The sequence below is a fragment of the Meleagris gallopavo genome, chromosome 3 (assembly GCF_905368555.1).
Source record: "Meleagris gallopavo chromosome 3, MGAL_WU_HG_1.1, whole genome shotgun sequence".
NCBI classification, from domain to species: Eukaryota; Metazoa; Chordata; class Aves; order Galliformes; family Phasianidae; genus Meleagris; species Meleagris gallopavo.
The window spans coordinates 37,812,402-37,833,432 of NC_139406.1; the positions used below are offsets into that span (position 1 = coordinate 37,812,402).

Sequence of the window (21,031 nt, forward strand, 5' to 3'; positions counted from 1 at the left end):
GTGAGTGAGTCTGTCTGTTCCTTCCCCCTGAGAAATCCAACCTGCAGACATCATAGACGGAGGCACCAGGTGACCCCAGGCAGTGAAGGACTGCCCAGCTAGTGAGAATTCATTATAGGAGGAACTGAGAGAAGCTTTTAACACTGCTCCACGTATAGCAAAAGGCAGCAGTGAAGATCCCTTCAGCATCAATAAACCCCTGCAAAGGCAGCCCCAGCACTAATCCTTCCTCCCCAGCAGCAGCATTTCCACCACCACTCCTGCACCCGGTGCATTTTCACTCTGTACCAAACATGTTGCTGCATATTTACAAGTGCTGGGAGGGTTAGAATAACAGGTTCCCACCCACAGCACAGGCTAGAAAGGATTTGGCCATTTAGCACATATGAGTTATTCAGTAGTTTATTTGAAGTGGAACAAACTGAATATACAATAATTGTGTTTTCTCTCTTTGGAGTATTATAATAGATAACACAAAGTGATGCAAACATTTTAAAACATGAGAACGATGCAGAATGACTTCTGTTAATAAGGAGATACCAGGCAAATGCTGGAAACAGGCGGCACTTAAATAGCTACTACGACAGACAGACCAGATGAAGCACAAGTTTATATAGCATAGCAGAAAGGCAACTTTTCTATGAGCTTTTCCACATTTTGAGAAACAAAAAGATAGATTACATCTAAACAAACCTATGAAAGAATAACTAATCCATAGCATTTGAAAAGTGGCTATGTATACCAGTTTCCAAACTGGATGTAAATATGGTTTGGTTTCTTGATGAGTTTATTGCTCTTTTTTGTCTTATTTGTGTGATGTAGGTTTGGTGTTTTTTTTTTTTTTATATTGTATGCAATAAATTTACAAGTCACTGAAGTGCTCACTTTCTTTTAAATGCTGGCACCATCAAATTAGAGCTATGCCAACATTTTCCATTTGAAATAAATAACGATAAAAAAAACTTGTTATTGCAGGAGAGAAAAATCCTAACATGAAACATGAGGCAAATAAAAACACAACCATGGCAATATCCAAAGTTCTCATAAAGCACGTGAAGTCTCACTGTACCAAATCCTTTAGAAAAAAAAAAAAAGGTTTTGGTAATGTATTACCAAAGCAAATGCTATACTACAGTTTTATATTGTTTGAGTTTAGAAATTGGTGTTTGCCTCTTAATTTCCACATAACACAATAATATTCGCTTACAAACAACAATAACGGGATCAAAATAATTCATACATAAATTTGTAACTACATTTAATTTGATAAAATTACTTAAATGCCAGCAACATATATTCTGCATAAGTTGCTCAAGAATGGTGTTGTGAATTGGACTTTAAAAATCCTTCATACCCAATGGTTTTATCTGCGGGAATGGAAATTCACTAAAAGACATAAGAGGAGCTAAAGAAGATATAATCAAATCCAGCCTTGAGATTGTTCCCTGACTAAGAAAAACTACAGTGTTTATTTCTGAACTATTTGACAAGAAGAAGTTATTTAGGAATGTCTTACTGGTGAAACAAAGAGATGCAGATAATATAGCAAATAATTGTGTCATAATTATTTGATTATGACATAAAAATTTGAAACTTCAAAATAACTTGGAACAGCAGTCAGGCGTGTAAGCAAGTGCTAGGATAGGCATAATGTGATTAAAGAATTCCAAACAGTTCGCTGAATTTCCAAAACCATTTGAGGATTATTAACCTAAACAGTCTGGGGTAGGTAGTGACATATGGATTCACTCGACTGTATGTATTTAACCTTCAATTTTTCATCCAGAAACAGGTAGCAGTGACATGACATAAACAGAGTAAAGATCACAAAGCTCAGAGATCCTCAAGTACGTTAATGGTCTCTTGGAAGCCTGAATGAGGAAAACAGAAAAAGCTGAGATCACAAAAGAAATCAAAAGGCAACTCAGAACAGTACAGCTAATATGCAAACAAAAGTTGGTGTATCTCTGTATTTGTGTTTTCCTTAAAGAGTTTGTATCTAGAACACTCAAGTTGTTTTTTTTATTTTTTTACTTTTTTTTTTTTTTTAATTTTTACACAGAACAAATGAAAAAGCTGTCCTTCATACATACTCAACCTTGTCTTTCCTCTAACATTTGAGTTTTTAAATTTAAATCCCTCAAAATATTGTTTTTGTGGTTCTGGAGGCAGCAATTTCCATTGCAGAAGTATGTTCACAGCTTTTTAACTAGCTGAGATGAAGTCTTAGCTCTACAGAAATGTAAGAGACAGAATCTGAAGAAACCATTCTCCAGCATTTTAAAATAGTTGACCATGGAGTAAATTGGATTAACCGCAATTTGGAACAAGCCTGCAGCAATGAAAAATAGTCAGGATAACAGCAGTAATGTGATAACATCTACTTTTTGGAGCAAAGCTCTAACAGTTTGCTAATGCATACAGACCAAAGGTTATTTCCAATCTGATTTGGAAATAAGCTTTCCTGCATTATAAAATAAATTGCTTTATCTTTGACTGATTAAAAAATATTCAGAATCTTTTTTTCAATGAAAATACAAATATTTTCACCACGTATAATTTCCATGTAAATGTTTTCAAATTTACGTTGTGTTCCTTCAATAAACAGATCATGCTACGTTTATATAACAAAGTTATTACTTCAACTTTATATTTTACATCAAGAAAGCACTTGAAAGATGGCTTTGTTTAAATTTCATACTGTATCTTTACAATTAGAAGAGAAATTCCTAAATGTTGGCTTGGGGCAATCCATGTTTTAGAAGAAACAATATATGTGATCCAGCTCTCATATACAAAACTGCTGAGAATTTTTACTTAATTCCAGTTGTGTGGATCCCCCACATTCATTGTGTGTACAGTATCCTTACATCAATGGTAGAAATTAATTTCATGTAAAATATTAGTATTATTACTCTCTCAGACGAGTTTTTAGCTTCTCATTTGCTAAATGGAATTTGGCAACCATAACCAAAGGTCAGTATCATACAACAACACAAGAGTAGAGCTACAGGAAGAGTTCTGTAGATGAGTGGCTTGGGAACTTCAGCTCTGCTATTTTGAATATGTTCTTCCCCAGAGAGGGGGAGATTGTCTACATACAAACAGAATGAACGAGAATGGTTTAGTGTTAGAATTAAATGTTAAGGATCTTAAAATATTACGTGCTTCTTTCAGTGACACTTTACATGCTTTATCAACGTATCCCCTTTTTTTGTGCAGTAAAATTGGGAAGAAAATTAGAATCACTCTGAATTCTTCAAGCAGTTAACAGGCTGTGAATGTGGCACATTAGTAACAAACCAACCCTTTTCAGAAGCTAACTGTAAAAAAAAAAAAAATAAAATGTTTTTACTGTCATGAATTATGAGATCCAAGTCATTCTTCTCAACTACATCACTGAATTTCACTCTAGGACCTTCTCACCTACAGCTGTTGCTGCACAGTAAATTTGAAAACTTAAAAGTAATTCTCAAGTGTTGAAGAAAAAACATGTATTCTTAATGCAAGTGCAGTAATACATCATAAAGAAAAATCAAAGCAAAATTTTTCAGAAATGAAATTGTAGGCACTGATCCAACAGCAGAAGTTATTTTAGCTCTAGTTTTGTTTTTAAATCACCAATGCCAATGATAAATCCATACCAATGGTATTCTTAGAAATCATATATTAAATATGTGATAAGACAAAGAGGAATGGTTTCAAACTAAAAGAGGGAGGATTTAGACTGGATATAAGGAAAAAAGTTGTTCTACCATGAGAGTAGTGAGGCACAGACACACGTTGCCCAGAGAGGTGGTGGATGCCCTGTGCCTGGAGACACTCGAGGTCAGGCTTGAGGTTCTGAGCAACATGATGTAGCTGTAGGTGTCCTGGTTCATTGCATGGGACTTGGACTAGGAGACCGTTAAAGGTCCATACCAACTCAAACGATTCTATGATAAACACTTCATGGATGACAATTTGTTATCCAGCATTTATGCTTTACCTACAATAATCAACTTGGCCATTTTGTGTCTAATCCATAAATAAAAGAAAGTTGTAATGTTAAAAAGTTAAAGTTCTGGCCATTCTCAGGAACACTATCTCTGTCAATTCTCAACAAGTTAGATATCTATGCTCAATATGCTGAAAAAGATCACATCTGTAGAAGGGTCATGCCTCAACTGTCTGGCTTCGAAACTAAAGCAGGGCAGATGAAATGCTAGATACAGAAACAGATCTGCTGAATAGCAGAATACAAAGGCCCCATACGAAAATCTTCTATGCATACAACAGACTTCCTTCAGGAAGGAAGACAATTGATAGTAACATCCACCTGAGGGAATTTATCTACACTAAGAATAGAAGGACAAAGTATACCTCGGAGACAACATGCATACTTGGCTACTTGTTAGCATTTATGTTGTAGCCAAAAGCCAGATTAAAAGAGAAACAGTTTGTATTTTGCTTTTTTTTTTAATTTTTGTATTTTCTATTTGATTTGTATAATGCTTATATTTTTGTACTTTTGTGTCTATGTGACCACTGTTCACACACCAATGTTTTTCTCTGAATAAATATACTTCTACTTATCTCTAAAACAGTGAACCAGAAAGGCTTGCTCCTTCCTGCATATTTTTCTCCTAATAATGTGCAATATGCTACTAGAGCAACAAAACTAGTGGTTTTCATACGTTATATGTATCCTTAATATTCATAGAAAAAGTTTATTCTATTATGCAAGACAGTTATCAATAACAATCCATTCTGTGGGTTCAAATATCTGGCCTTAAAACTAATTTTTTTCATTTTGTATGGCAGGCCATTTTGTCCTTGGATTAGATCTTGGCACCACAAAAGCATCTAGTTACCCTATTTCATGTAGTGGTATTAAATAGCATTGATAGTCCCACTGTAATGGTTTATAGTTTTAACTTTAGCTGAGGTTCAAATGAAACTCAGCAGCAAAAAAAAAAAAAAAAAAAAAAAAAAAACAAAGGTTTATTTTAGTTTAAAAGAAAAAGAGTAAAGATACAAATTAAAGCCAAGTACTCAGTACTAGAATATGCTTTTGTCTGTTACAAAAAGAAAAAAAATAAAGCAATGCTTTATTTGGTGGTGTCCAAAGAAACCAAGGGCTTTGGCTTCTTGTTCCAGTTAACCTTGGCTTCTTCTACCTCCGTATTCTGTTCTAGAAGCCAGTTGTTTAGTAAAAGTGATTCCTTTGGAGACAGTTGATATCGTAAGCCATAAAATACAAAGGTTATTATAGACATGTAATATTATTTGAATAATGAGAAAAATCCTTTTACTTCGTAATGAACATACCCTGAATTTTCTTCAGTACTCCATTATATCCTAAATAAAAGGCTTACTTCTTTTGACTTTCTTTAATTTTGAGTAACCTTCTTCTCTCTGTTAACAAAACAAACAAGCAAAAAATCAGGAAAACAAGCAAAGCAGTAATACAGGCTAATAGCTAAACTAAAAAGTTTATTTGAGTGTTCCCAAGCCTCCAGCCGAGGCTCCCCTTCATCTCTGCATCCACTGTGCAATTCACTGGTACCAGTAGTAGTGTTGCTGCAGTGTGGGCACGGCAGGCAGCCAGTATGGACTTACTGCCACCTCCCTAAAGCAGCTTGCAGGGCTCAGGTTGACATGCAAAGTGCAAAGACCCTTCGTACTGTGCATGGATAATGAGACCTCAAATGGTCATTGATTGCTTGAGATAAAACATAAAAGGCAAGGGTGGAAACAGAGAAAAGTATGCAACATATGCGTCTTCTGACTTATTTTATAGAGGGATTGCACAGTATGTTCACAGTATGTTCTGTTGGCTATTAGCACAGATAATACTCACATATCTATGTAAGAAAATACAACTGTACTGAGCTTTAGAGGCTTTAGACCCGCTCCTTACTGATCAGCCTAATTTCTAGACAGTAAAAGCATTGAGAATGTGACTGTAAAGGGAAAGAAATGGAAGATATAACAGAGTTTTGAAGGACTGACATTGAGAAGCAGAAGTATAGCCTAGAGATAAATGCAAGTAATAATTAAGAGTAATGAAAAAATTAAGAGGATTTTAAATTACGCACTATTGTCACTAGAACAGAATTTAGAGAAAAAGGTCAAAAAACACAATTGGTATTAGAAACCTATTTAATTGCTGCTGCCCTTTCTATAATAATACATCTGAAATACATTAAATAATTGAGAAAATACACCTTTTAAAATTCCACACCGATTCATAAATAGCCTTTAGGAGTTCATTTCTACCCAAGTAATGCTGAATTCAAGCATGTAACATGCATATAATATTTACACAGCAATAAGAATACCCATAGTTAAGTAAGACAAGATAGAACTTTTTTCTGTAGAATTCTACTTCAGAAACATATTTACATTATGTGACATCGTTAAAGCTTTCATTCTAGTACTATCTTTTGCAGGAGACAAGAGTGTTAAATGCACATTTGAAGTAATAGCAGCATAACTGATCATTTTTACCAAGAGTGGGCTCAGTAATATTTCTTTATTTCCCTGTTTTAAATGGAACATGATAAAATGATAAAACTTATATTTTCTTTTTTATTTCTTAATTTGAGTTCTTGTAGACTGGACTAAGGGTGTATGTATGTAGGTCCTTTACCTGCCTTTTTCTGGCAGAGCCTTTCTTTACAGAATCTTCCCTGTTGCTCTCCTTCGTTGAACGAGTCAGTTTTGAGGTCACTGTTTCATCACATATCAGATATTTGTTCCCTGCAGACATCTTAAAGTATAAAGTTTATACATTCATTGGAAAAAACAAACACACACAGTATTTTGTCAATCAGATCTCACCAACACAGTGCGTGGTGATTTGTAATGTCTATCACTACCAGTGTGAATTATAATTCTCGCTACTCCGCAAACCAGGTTTCATCTTGATATCCTGACTAATCCTGTTTAGCAATTGCTGCATGTCTTGTCACTCTAGAAGTTAAAATCTGTCTGTTAGATGGCAAAAATCTTACGCCCCTTAATTCCCAGTGGTTTGGTATTTAGGAATTAATAAATCCAAAAAACTGTGCACATGGAACGGCAAAAAATGCCAGGACATAACACATCATATCACACTTTAAAGGTGAAAACAGAAGCACAACACATTTCATCCATGTGTCCTACCTGCAGGATATCATGCCCAAAAAAATTGCACTGAAATCAGCTCAGCTATTTGTACTATCAAAATGCAGTAAGAATCACAGAAAATTCAGATTGTAGAGAATGCCTTGAGGTCATCTAGTTGCAACTTTTACTTAAAGCAGTGATAACTTCAAAGTTAGATCACATTACTTTGGGCCTCACCCAGTTGTGTTTTAAGAAACTGAACAGATAATAGTTCTACTTTTTCATGCAACTTGTTCCAGTGCTTAACTACTCTCACTCTGGAGATTATTTGCTTATACCAAGGAGGAATCTTTTATGTTGTCACTTGCACTTTTATCAAAATTTAGATTAAACTTGTACTCGCAAAACCTTCCATGTTTATCTAACAGAACACTGCTTTATACACTATGCAGTCAGCACCACACAGTCAATGAGATTTGAGATTCCTTCCAGAGACTGCTCATTAATATGGTTTTACAGTGACTGAACACTGAAAAACTCACCCTTAAAGAAATCTTGATAGACTGATAGAACAAACTGTTTTAAAGAAATTAAAACTAGTTATTCCACCTTAAAAGCCTGAAATAAAAAAATCTATCTCAGAGGACAAAGTAATTCCTTCCCCTCCTGAACACTGGTTCAAAACATTAATACATGTGGTAGAAATTTTAGACAATTTTAGACAATTATATTGATAATGATGGTTGAACATGGTAAAAGTCATCCTCTTTATTGCTCATTGTTGTTTCAGAATATGCTGATTTTGTGAGAACCAGTGATAGTGACTGCTCTTTACTGTACCTGTTCACAGACAGAGTTGGAATGAAGACAGGTTGTCTTAACAATACAGTTCTTAGAACAGTAGGATGCTTTGCTTTCATCATTTTTGGCAATGCACACTGTATCATTTAAGATGGATTCATGAATATTTAACCCTTGTCCTTCATTTGGTTTCTTTGTTTGCTTTGTTTGTTGCTGTGATAAACTCGAATTTGTCATTTCATTCTCTAATTTACAAGTCTGCAAATGTGCTTTCTTTGACTGGTGTTGTTTCCTGAGAACTTGTGAGGTATTTTGACTTGCAAAATTTTTTCCCGCTCTTGAACTGGAAGTGGGAGATGTAAATGTATTTAGGTTTGGACTGATGTCAGATTCCTGAAGCACCGGCCTAACATTCTTATGCAGGGAAGGAGAATTTGCCTTATTGTGACTGACTTCACATGAACTCCAACCTGCAGCTGAGTTACTGGAAGAGTCGGAATTAATCATTTGTCCACTAGACTCTGTTTTCCACTGAAGTACATCTTGTTTTATATATGCTTTCTCAGTAATTATCTGAAGTGAGCTAATATGAGTAGCAGGTTTATAAACCTGAGTTAAGCTGGACTTGCAAACAGTCAACATAGAAGATTTAACACGTTTTACCGGTGATTGTCTTTCAACATTTTTTCTTTTCTTCCCATCAGTTTGATTTGTGGCGTTTCCATTCATCTGCATCAACCTTCCTTTGAAAATTGGTATAATTTTGCTGATCTTTTTTGGATAGAGTTCAAAGGCAGAGCTTCCAGGCACGCCTAAGGACTTCCAAAGTGGTAGCTCTGATATTCCTGGTATTTGCCGATTGATTAATTTTTCAGTTGCTTCAACACAAATCTCTTCTGCACTTTTATTGCTACTTGAAAAAGTATGCGGTTTTGGCTCTTTGATCAAATGCTCCATCCAGTGGCTGTTCTCCTTATTGCATGAGGAAGAAACGCTAAACAAAGTCTCTTTCCTTGGAGGTGTCTGGGTCAGGGACACCACACAAACCATCTCACCAGCCAATTTCATAGACTCAGATTGTATTTCCTGCAATATAAGGAGAGCTGCTAAACTCAATTAACTGGGTTTAAAAATCTGACCACTAATGCATCTCAATACAATATATATGAGATACACACCACTATATATATATATATATATATAAACATACAAAATCCTGTTTTGAATTGTAACTGTCTGTATTTTTAAACAATATTTTGTTGTAACCATAACTGAAGATCCATTTTCTCCTTTTTTTTTTTGTTGTTTATAAACTACGCTGGAATATTGCATTTCTCAGAAGACTTAAATTACAGATATTACCATAGAACCACTGACTCAATCACAGAATGGCATGGGTTGGGAAGGGACCTTAAAGTCCACCAGCACCACCCTATGCCGTGGGCAGGGCTGCCCCCCACCAGCTCAGCTCCCCAGGGCCCCATCCAACCTGGCCTTGAGCACCTCCAGGGATGGGGCACCACAGCTTCCCTGGGCAGCTGTGCCAGCACCTGAGTGAAAAACTTCCCCCTCACAGCAAATATAAATCTCTCCTCTTGTAGTTTAAAATAATTCTTCCTTGTCCTGTCACTACCAGACCATGCAAAATATCTGTTATTATTTTGGTTTAGTGATCCACAATTGGGCAATGCCCTTTCAAAGGGGTCTGCAGGGAGTTTGTCTGATAGGCTCTTAGGACTGATAAAGGCATCTGTGTTCTGAACAAAATATGTCTGGATGCCTATAAAACTGTAGATGACAAGGAGGAACCATCCCAGCTTTGATCATTGAAGAGACATAAATAGGAACTGTGGATAGGAAAGAGGATTATAGTATTTTAGAGTCTCTGCAATTTGTCAGCATTCTTTGTTGAGAATTAATTACTTTACTTTTTCACATACTGCTACCCAAGAAATTCATGTCTCAGTCTTTGTTAAAACTCCAATTAAAGGTGTTGTGCCTCCTCTCCATCACCAGCCAGATTAAGTCTAACAGCTGGAGTACTTTTAAATGCCTAAGTTCATACAACTTAATTTTCTCCTTAGTTTGTTTTTTAAAAATAATTTGCAGAATATTTTTAAAACTGTTATTATTCTGGAAAGAGTGTGGGAAAGTTCTGGAAACTTGGCTGTAAAATAAGGACGATAGAACAGCAAATACTGATGGCAACAAATTAATACTATAATGCTAATTCTAATGCTAATTTCCTTTTTAATGTATTTTTCAACTGAACAACAATATAACAATGTAAAATAATGACACATTACACATTTATTAAAAATAACTTGATCATTGTAAAAAGTATGCATTCATGCTGTCACTGAGTTCTGAATATGACAAAGGTTATTTCAAATCAGAAACAGAATACATGCCACTAGTATTTTTATTAAGAAAAAATAACAAAAACCTTACACACGCTGGGGTCCGGGAGAGTTCCTGTGTAGCATAAAGTGCTTTCCTTGACATCCTTACTGGAAATCCACACAGATGTGAAAACTTAGCCTTCACATCAGAAATAAAAGAGTTCAACACACTTCCCGAGTCTGTTCTAGGGAAATACTGCACTGGCTGACTTCGAATGCATCTTAGAGGGTACCTGAATAGTGTTCAGGGATACATAACAAGGGTCTTTGTATTTTCACAATTACTAATCACTTTCCTTTAGAAAAAAACACATTTAAAGATTTTTTTTTTCCCCCCAAAAAGGTGAAGAAAAGTATCTACTTTAAGTGACCAAAGCTTACAAAGTTACAGGACTTCAAACATTCTACCCTACTGCAATAATGGTACATAACCTTCAGTGTAGTCTTCCCTAGCAAGAAAATCTCTTGAAAATAAATATTTGCTCACCACAGTTTTACAGAAACATAGTGTTAATGTAACCGTTCCTTTTAAGTCACCATTTAGATTGGCAGTATCATGTTTACAGAAGCTGAGAAACAACATGATCTGTTTGACTTCCTATTTTTCAATTCTAGCACAAACAGATGTAATGTTTTATTTCAGTTTGACTAACGAAACAATTCCACTGATTTCTATGAAGTTGTAGAAGAAAATGTGGTGCATTCAATAATGAAAATTTAGGTCTCAGCTAGGAGAGTGATAGAGAACATGGAACAAATATATTCTCAAAGGATACGTAAATAGCCTTTCCCCTATTGGCTTGAAGTAAACACAAGTATATTTCTTTCTCATCAATATCCTCAGGAAGAATATATCCATACTAAAAAACAAAAAAAAAAACTCCATAAATGCACATTACAACTATAAGTTTATATTAAACACATGGAAGAGAGGAAAAATACAAAAACAGTGCTTCTTACCAGATTCTTCCAGTGCATCTGAAATTCTTCATATGAGTGGAAAGGAGATTCTGGAGGAATTCTACGGCTGATGTTTATGATCTGACCCATTTTCATGCTGTGCACAGGTGAAAAAAAGATGTTTATAAAGGATGTCATAAAGCTCATTTGAAAATACATTGGACTTTCAAAAAAAGAATCAGGCACTGGAATGGGCCCAGGGAGGTGGTGGAGTCACCAACCCTGGAGGGGATCAAAGAATGTTTGGACTTTGTGTTAGGAACACAGGTTAAGTGGGAACTATTGGTAACAGGAAGATGGTTGGACTAGATGACCTTGTAGGTCTTTTCCAACCTTGGTGATTCTATGATTCTGTGATTATTTGGCATTTAAAGCACGTATGTATTATTCTTAAGTTTTGAGAACATCTTTAGTTCATAAGATTACAACAGAGCAAAAGCAATGTTTGCTGAAATATAGAGAAGAGCTTGGAACCTACAAGGCTGATTGCTCTCATCTGTAATACCCACTACCACTGAGTGTAGAGCAAATGAAAACATATCATTACTTCTGACACTTATGATGAAAATCATAGGTGAGGATCGAGACAGTTTGTGGCAGAGACTGGAAATATTTTTATCTTTAAATTTACACTTTCTTCTACAATTATACTCAAAGAAAAATAACACTACAACAGTAGCAAAGAGCACTAAAGTTGAAATGATGTTTAAACAACTTGTGATTTACTCTTTTTTTCACATTTTCCGTGACACTGAGACCTAGAAGGAAAATTTCCTGAATGTAAAACAGGTGTTCTTATCACTAGCACTGAATTTACAATTTGAATGGCAAATGTTCCAAGAAATATTTGTTTCTGCTGGAATTTAAACAAATGCCTACCTTGGCAAAACATAGCACCAGTTAGTTAATATGGAATGACTGTCAATAACTGTGTTTTCATTGCTCTCAAACAGCTTTAGGATGTTAGCCGAAATATCAAAATCTTCCAGCTTAAAATAGAAAAAAGTTATTTGCAAATATCTGTATAGTAGTACAAAATTTAAATATAAAAACTGTATAAGACAATATAATGTAGTTTATACCTTATTCATTCATCTCAGACTCCTTATGAAATAAGCAAATTGTATGCTATCTTATGTTAGAGCCAACACTTCCCAAAGCATAGGTAAAAGGCTTAAAGGTAAGTAAAATCAGTGAAATTTAAATGTTAATTGTGTTAATAAGAATACAGAACAAATTTCTTAAACTAAGAATTGTCTCACTTTCTTGCAGTTTTTTTAAAGTTATACTCAGAAACTCATGTTTGACAGCCTAGGAACTTCATATGCCACTCTGCATAATCAAGTGATTTGAGGTTGTGGATGCCCCATCCCTGGAGGCATTCAAGGCCAGGCTGGATGTGGCTCTGGGCAGCCTGGTCCATTGGTTGGTGACCTTGCACATAGCAGGGGTGTTGAAACTAGATGATCTTTGTGGTCCTTTTCAAACCAGGCCATTCTATGATTCTATAAAGTGCCAAGATCCCAGCAACAGGATTAGAACACATTCTCACAAAGGAAAAATTTGTCTTTTAAATCTGTTAGGTTGGCCCCAACAGCCATTTTCTCTTTCCATGTTCAACCATGGTTTGCATTTCTTAATTGATAAAAATCAGTCAACTTCTGTTTTAGAAAAATATTCAAATAGTCAAATTGATAATGAAGCCACACCACGATCCCTTCCATTAATCCAATTTCAAAATAACGCAAGGACAGCTTTAATATTTATGCTGTCCAATTAGGTCACAAAAGAAATCTTACTTTTTCTGTTCTTTAAAATATTTTCCAAAATAAGTATTTTGGAACCGAAGTAATCAGAAAACCTAACAAATATGCCTTTGTGTGTGTGGATGTACTGACATGGCCAATTTTTAGCCTCAGTCATTACTTCTTAAGCCATTTATGAAGCTGCATGACACAGGCTGCTCCTGTATTTTGGAAGCTGCATAGAAAACACAGCAAATTCCAGAAAAAAAAACACAAAAAAGCCAACATCCATTTACCTTATACACAGTGCTGACATATTACCTGCAGCTTCACTTCTAATATGTTACTCAAAACTGGTTATTTATTACAGTGAGATTGTGACTGGCTTTTAGAATAGGCTGTTAGAAGGAAATTTAGAAAGTAGTCTAGAATCTGTATGACAAAGATACTTGGTATGCTTGCCTCAATATAAAAAACCACAGGTGTTACACACTTAAAATGATTGTATAGAGTTAATCAATGTGATTACTTCTTAATACATCAGAAATAAGCTGTTCTAAAGCCATTGTGCTAGTTGTAAGTCACCTAGCAGAAATGAAGATAAAGATTAGTAAGGTAAATACAGCCATAGAAAATAGAACTGTGTTATACCTTGGGGGGCGGTAACCGAACTGAGCAGGCCTCCACACTGATGCAAAGCTGTGCCTCTGATACATTGATGTCTAGAACTAAAATAAAGGAAGTCCAAAGTCCTGTTCCAAACTATAACTTAACTGTTAGATTGCTAAACCAAATGATTATTTACAGCCATTGTCGGTTAAAGTACCGAGTTTAAAAAACAGATCTCAGCATGGAAATAAAAGTTGCATTTTAAGAATGAAAATAAACCCAACAACTAACTGCAATCTATACATCTCCCTGTGAACTCAGGGCCATCCATGCAACTGGGAGCTTGAAACCTATACATTTGATACAAAAATACCAATTTGTAAAGCAAACATATTTAACATAAAAATAACCATTGACTGTACTGAGTCATCAAGCTCAGTATTATGCATGCAGACATGGTTAATATCAAAGACTATATGACCAGGGCAAGCACTTATTGACTTTTTTCTGGAACATCGACCCTCCTGTGGTGCAGAGTCTGAATGTATTACACTCCCAAATATATATTCGTGCTGCAAATTGGATGTCAAAATATGTATCTGTTGTAAGTTGGGTTCAATACCCCAAAATGTAATCTTTCATTTTTATACTAGAGTTTTAAAAATAAATTTAGTTTTGTATTTTCTGCAATAATTAAGCAGCACACTTTAATTTTGCAAACTTCAAACCCTATACAGTCACTTTTGTTTCTTTTCTTATCTATTATTATTGGGCTTCCACACTATAATTTTAGGCCAGTGCATTTAATTGTAATAATCATAATGTTTTAATGGTAGGTTTTAATCTATGGCCATAGGTTAATAGTAGAAAAAATACCTTTCTGTGGGTAATTTTTCAAGGGTTCAGACAAATTGACAACAATTACATAGAAAAAATAGTTTGCCATCAAGTCTATTGTGTCTGATATTACTTTAGAATGAAAAAATATTATGCTGCAATAAGATTGAGGCACCATTTCAATCTTAAGTTCACATAATTACACCTTATTCACACAAGCTTATTCCTAACAGAAAGCTGTACTTACCGACTGCATTTTGCCTTCCCATTTGAGACAAAAAATCTCTTCCTTAACAAAACAAAATAGATAAACTTTATTTTCTAAACCATTAGCATCTTAAACAAAAAGCAAGCTAGATGAAAGTATATTAATAGATAAAAATTCACAGATTTCTTTTTCTTCTAGGAAGGAACTTATACAAGGAAATATTTTTAATTGAGTAAAGTGTTAATAAGTTTCTCAAATTCAAAATCGAAGCTGTATAGTGCTACTATATGTTTTAACATATATCATGAACTTTGCCAGATTTAGCAACACATACACGATTAAGCAAGATGCATGCACCAGGAACATGTTGTTGTTTGTTAAAGTTTCACTGAAGTTATGTTTTATGTGAGCTACCATCTGGCCTTCTACCTGTTATTACTCAATAAGCTGATTTCACAGACTTGTACGTTTTGAAAACATTAGAAAGAAAGATACTGCTAATGCTATGGCTGGAAATAAGATAACAGCACATGGTACTTTTCTCAGTGTATATTTTGAATGATCTACACAACAGCTTTGCTTAGTAGGAGCACACCATAGTAACTGAAATGCATCTATTGTTTCACTCTTCTGTAATTTGCAACTTTAGTACACAATATGGATATGCCAGGCAATAGAACTTCTATTTAGAAAGACAAAAATGATTAGAAGATTGCATAATCAATGAATGCACAGATATTAGAGTTATGAAGAACACCAGAGAATTTGGCTATACAGGTTATTATACCCAAAAGAAAAAAAACAAAAAACAAACAACAAACTTACCCTTGACCTGGGCATGCTACAAAACTCCAAAGAAAAGATCTCCAGGAAAAGATCCTGCCCTGCTCACAGTCAGCTCTTAAATGGGTCTAGGAGAGGTGGAGCCAGGCTCCACCCCTTCCAGCAGCACAGGTGAATTGCCTTCACCTGTGCTCCCATACTGACTCATTGCTTGCCTCAGGTGATCAATCAGAGGTTCAGCCTGTGATTCAGCAGCCCCATACAGAGATATATGATAGAAAAATACTTCTATACTAGAAAAACATAATCAAGCACAACAGTTCCATTGATGAAAACACAAATCTGAAAAGCAGACAAAGTTCTTAGAAGACATTTGCTGTTGTAGGGGAACTGTTAGGTCACAGCCTGAATTGGTGATTGAGCACCTGGTGAAGAGGTACGGCTGATCCAGGGAGCACAAACTGTTTGCATCTGTGCTCCCCACATGATCAGAGGGAGTGGACCCAGGATGGAGCCATGCTGGGCTCTTATAAGGGCCAGCCATGGAAGGTAGAGCATCTCTTGGGTTTAGGCTACTTCTTGTGAAGGATTGCTATATAGCTGGAGAGTCTCTTCCCTACCTGGGTGAGTCTGATTTATTTATTTTTTTTTTCTCCTGTACATACTTATTGGTCAACCTGCAAATTCTTTGCTAAGTATAGCTAAGAACTTGGCAGCAATGATCTCATTTCTTTGTGAGCAGAATAGCATGTGACAATATCTGATTTGGAAATGATTAATTTTCTATGTTGCATTCAGTTACAATAACTGTTTAGTCCATTATAAAGAGGAAAAGATAAAAAAAAGTAGATGTTTTTTTTTTAGGTTTGAAACTTGAATAAAGGAGTAAATAAACAATAAAAATGTAAATAAAGAAAAGAGTTATGGAAATAAGATAGAAGTTAAAATAAAGAAAGTAAATGCAATAATAAAAAACTGAAACTCTAAATGCTTGATTCTTAAGCTGAGTGAGTGGAATACCTTGCACTAGGAGATGACCAGCCTTGTTCCACCTAGGTGTAAGTCTGGCTGTAAGTGTGTAGGAGAGACAGGTTTGGAGGATGGCTGGATTAACTTTTTGCGGTGCTTCCAGCTAATAACATCAATGAGAAAAGGAAAAAATATATATATTTAATGTACATTTTGTAAAGACTTAAATCTGAATCTTAGCAGAAATACTGTTACTATTATTTTAAAGTTAAATCTCAGTGTAAATTATGCCTCTTTTCGTCTACAAAGCTACAGTATTTGTAAAAGCTATAGTATTTGATGTAAACATCTAGGTTTTTTTGGCTTGTTGGAGTATGGTGCACTACTATTCATTTAATGTTTTCATTGGAATTATAACTCCATATACTTAGGGGTTTTTTTCCCCCAATGGAGTTATCTATTAAATATTTTCCATACGATAGACACAGCTTCCAAAACTTAGGTATATTAAGTTTGTGTGAAATTGAAGACCTCTTGCAATCACTGAAGCAACATGTGCATAGAGCTTTACTCATCTGCCATACTATTAGTGTGTTTGACCTACTGTATTTCATTCTGGATGAAAACAATACCTACAACTGGCTGTGCAGAGCTACTGGCTTTGACTGCAATTAGTTTTTGTGAGTTAGCAATTTCAGTACCTCCACACATACATTTATAAAACCCACAAACAGTGCATATTAAAAGATAGTAAAACATATGCAGAGTGGCCTGAAACAGGAACTGTTGTTATGCTTCTGGGCTCTGTTTCTTTTCTGTGCTTCAGTTTTGCTTCTGAGACACCCAATCCTGTGTGGGCTGGGGAGAACCAAAACACGAGTGGAGAGATTCAGCTCTCTGAACACCTCATCAACAGAATCAACAGGACATGCAGGTAGCTTCACACCACCAGAAGGACTCTTTGGTCTGTCTTTGCCTCAAGGTCAAATGTTAATGCTTTTGAGCAGGATTAGGACCTCACTATAGCAGAGGAATTTAGCGAAATTTCTTAGGGAGTTTCTTAAAACTTTTGACTGATTGAGTGCAGTTATTGTACTCAGATTAATGAGATACATTCTGACAACAGAATGGGTTTTTCTTTAAAACTTTGAGACTTCTCTTCTGTAGAGCAAATTGCTTGCCCTATGAAAAAGATTTGTCTTTGTCAACAGCAATCACAGACAGATGTAACTGTCTGAAGAAGTGAGATCTTCCAGCACTTACAGTAGCTCCTTGTCTCTCTACATATGCTTCACATAATCCTGATTTGTAGAATGGTATCTAAAAAAGAAAATTCAAGTGTCTGAAATTGAAGAGAATTTTATCAAATCATACATCTTGGCCCAAAGATATCCCTGCCTTAGAAAAGCATACTGAGGAGTACTTAATTAAAAAAAAAAAAAACCACACATATCCTATACTTTCAAGGGGAATAACAGCAAAAATGTATTTAGGTGTTTGCCATACAGCACTCTCATTTCTTGGTGAAGATGCATTGCCAAGTGAGCAAAAAAACTGCCCAAAACAAAGTGGCAGAACATGGCTTTGCTGTTCTCTTTGTGGCATCTTACCAAGTCAATTCTATTCTACAAGAGGTTCACTCCCTAAGAAGATCATGTCATCAAAAGAAAAAATTACTTAAGCAGTCATCTACATTACTAATGCATAGTAGAAGAGTGATTGAATTTATGTAACTTATTCTTGGTGCTCAAACAGAATCCTTTGTGAAGATGTGTGGTTATATGTAACTACATATATTTATTTATCAATGATTACTGACCGCCATGACAACTGAAATTTGATTTAATGTTCCAATAACAGGTGCAGAAAGGATGTCTTGATACAGGAATATTAGCTGTCTGTAGATTTAAAAAATAGGAAAATTTTAAAAATAAACTCCCACTTCTAGTTTATTTTTTTTCTTACTATTAAAAAGAGAATACATTGATTCTGATTTTTTTTATTCAGTTTCCAGTGGTTCAGTGTAATGTGACAAACAAATGCAATTTACTTACTCTTAACCCAACCACAGTGGTCTAAGGCAAAGACTACAGGCCTTTGGGAAATTAATGGATCTGCCTCAAAGCAGTCCATCTGGCAGAATTTCTCATTTCTTCCCTTTACAGGGATTGGGATAACATTTTCTGAGTGCAAGGAATGTGCACATTATTTCTGAGTATTCTGTCTCAACCTATAAAAAGCATTACAATATCTCAAAAGATGCACCTAAAGCATTCCTAGTTTGTAAGTTTACAGAGTAACTTCAAATATTCATCAGTTTCAAGTAGGTTGTTCTGTTAGTTTTAAGTGATGGCATTTAAAAACGTAATAGTATATTTTTCTCCAATAGCCAGCACATCACCCATCAAAAACACAAATTACTTTGAAAAATGTCAGTGTTTACTGCTAATAAGAATTGTGCTGATCTTGTTACAGCTAACTCTAGTTGCACTAATAAAATTGCTGAATAGCAAACACCAGTAGCTTCTGAAAATAACTCTGATAATTCATTACCTGCAGACTTTTATCTGAGTGCTCCTCATCTCGCTTTCTGATAAATGGGGGCTCAGTGTTATTGTAGCAGCACAGAGTTTCTGCAGATCTGGCAGACTGGCAAAGAATAGAGACTGATGCCTTCTGTCATTCATGTTCTACTGCTGATCTCACTGAAACGGAACCGGGATCTTACAGGAATGAAATATGTTCTTTAAAGGTAAGCATTTACAGAACTTTGTAAGGACATGATATCAGGTAAACCACTAATCAGTTAACTACCTTCTGACAAGATTAGATAGGTAATATACGTGTACAGTGAACAGAAGCAGACAACTCAACATACTTTTTTTTATAAATAATGTATTATACTTCATTCTCTTTTAAGAATCAAAATATTAAGACTAAACACAAGGGTGAAAATATCCTTTACACCTTGTGAGTTTGTTTCGGCTGGAATCTATCTGGGATCCAAGTGCTGAGGAATTCTTCGGTGAAGTTTGTCGCCTACTGGCTGGAATGAAAATCAAAGTGCCAGGAGTTCAGCAGAGAGAGACACCCTAGGTGAAAGGCAATATTTTCTTATGCAATACTGCAATCTCTACTGATTGTTGTTTTCCTATTCTCACACTCAAATAAGGTATGCAAAGCAGCATTTTTGTCTCAGTGGGTATCTTAGTTACACACTAACACAGCTACAAAAAGAGAACAGCCTTGTTCTTTGGAGTGGAAGGTGATTTGACATATTGTGGTCCTAATGAAGCTGTATCTCAAACCCTAAGCTTTGCCTTAAAATAGAAACTGACTGTTCTTTGTGTGCAAGAGTATGAGGCAGATTGGGGCTCAGGCTACAGCATTATCTTGAAGTACATGTGACTGGATATTTAGTGAAGAGTTAGAATGCAGAGCATGTGTATGTAGATTGCCGTAACACAGACCAGGCCTGCTGCGACTCCATAATTTTTGGAATTTTTCTAAAAAAAAGCATTGAAAAGAAGAACCAAAATAGCCAGAAGTTCAGACAGAGGACAAGATCCTACTATTCCTTCTTGCTATTTCTCCCACAAACGGGCTGAGAGAGTAGTCAGTGTAAACTGTTATCATTCCACAATGTTTGCACAATTGAAAAAGCAATAACTATTTCAGGATTATACACTGAGCAGGGACAGGAATTTCTTCCTTGCCCCAAACTTGCTTTTCAAAATGTATTGTCTGTGAGAAAGAGCAACACTAAAAAATTTCAAGAGTGTGAATAACAAAGTTACAACAGAAAACCAGGTAACAACTGTATGCCTGCTGTATGAGTCTATGTACTGCAGCACCGTCCAGGTGCAATACAAAGGAAATAGAATGTTTATGACAAAATGTATATGTAAAATTTAATTATTTGAATAAAATACGGTCCTTTACTACAGCAGGGATCTCGAAGTGCTCCACTGAGAAAAAGGCAGGTTGAAAATCTACTTTATATCCAAGGGGAGCCACCAGTGCTACATACCAAAAGCAGCAGTTCTAATGGTTCTTCTACTTACCTCCAAATAAGAAACCCCTTTTTGGAAATGGCCTTATCAAAGTGGTGAAGTTAACAATAAATAGAAAGCAGTTTTGTTGTCTAAGTGTTATACAGTCACAAGATATTGTCTGAAAAGCAGATCGTGTAAATCATGGAATCCTTGAATCCTTAGAGTTGGAAAGGACCTGTAAGGGCCATCTAGTCCAACTCCCCTGCAATGAATATCTGATATTGTATAAATCAGAATAAAAAATGATGGACTGGATAAGCTTTTTGAGGAACTATTTCAACAGTTTTTGCTAGTTCTGATAGTTCTGCTGTTCTGATTTTTTTTTTTTTGCATTACTTACAGCGTAACACTAAAAACCTTTATCTCAAATTGTAGAAAAATCCCAAGATTGCTGTTTTGAGACAATTTTTGAGAAAATGGTGTTTCCTTGTTTCTTATCCTTAAAGTAAAACACATCTCAAGCTTCTCCTTGCAATCATGAAAAGTGATATGAAACTTTATCAGATAATTCCAAAACCTACAGCTTTAAGGCAAAGCACCATTCCAAACAAATGAAGAGAAAAATCATCA

General features: G+C 35.4%; 1 protein-coding gene across 1 annotated transcript; it reads right to left on the reverse strand.

The window, feature by feature from the left end:
- Positions 1-415: 415 nt before the first annotated feature.
- C3H18orf63 (chromosome 3 C18orf63 homolog) lies at positions 416-19,093 on the reverse strand. Its single transcript, XM_085219928.1, is given in 15 exon segments — positions 416-1,871; positions 5,311-5,397; positions 6,635-6,754; positions 7,933-8,979; positions 10,351-10,528; positions 11,072-11,107; positions 11,109-11,155; positions 11,256-11,352; positions 12,135-12,244; positions 13,652-13,728; positions 14,694-14,735; positions 16,458-16,569; positions 17,670-17,726; positions 18,226-18,304; positions 18,960-19,093. Coding segments are annotated over 14 exon segments (2,193 nt in total). The 3' UTR covers positions 416-1,871; positions 5,311-5,340.
- Between the last annotated feature and the right edge of the window lie 1,938 nt (positions 19,094-21,031).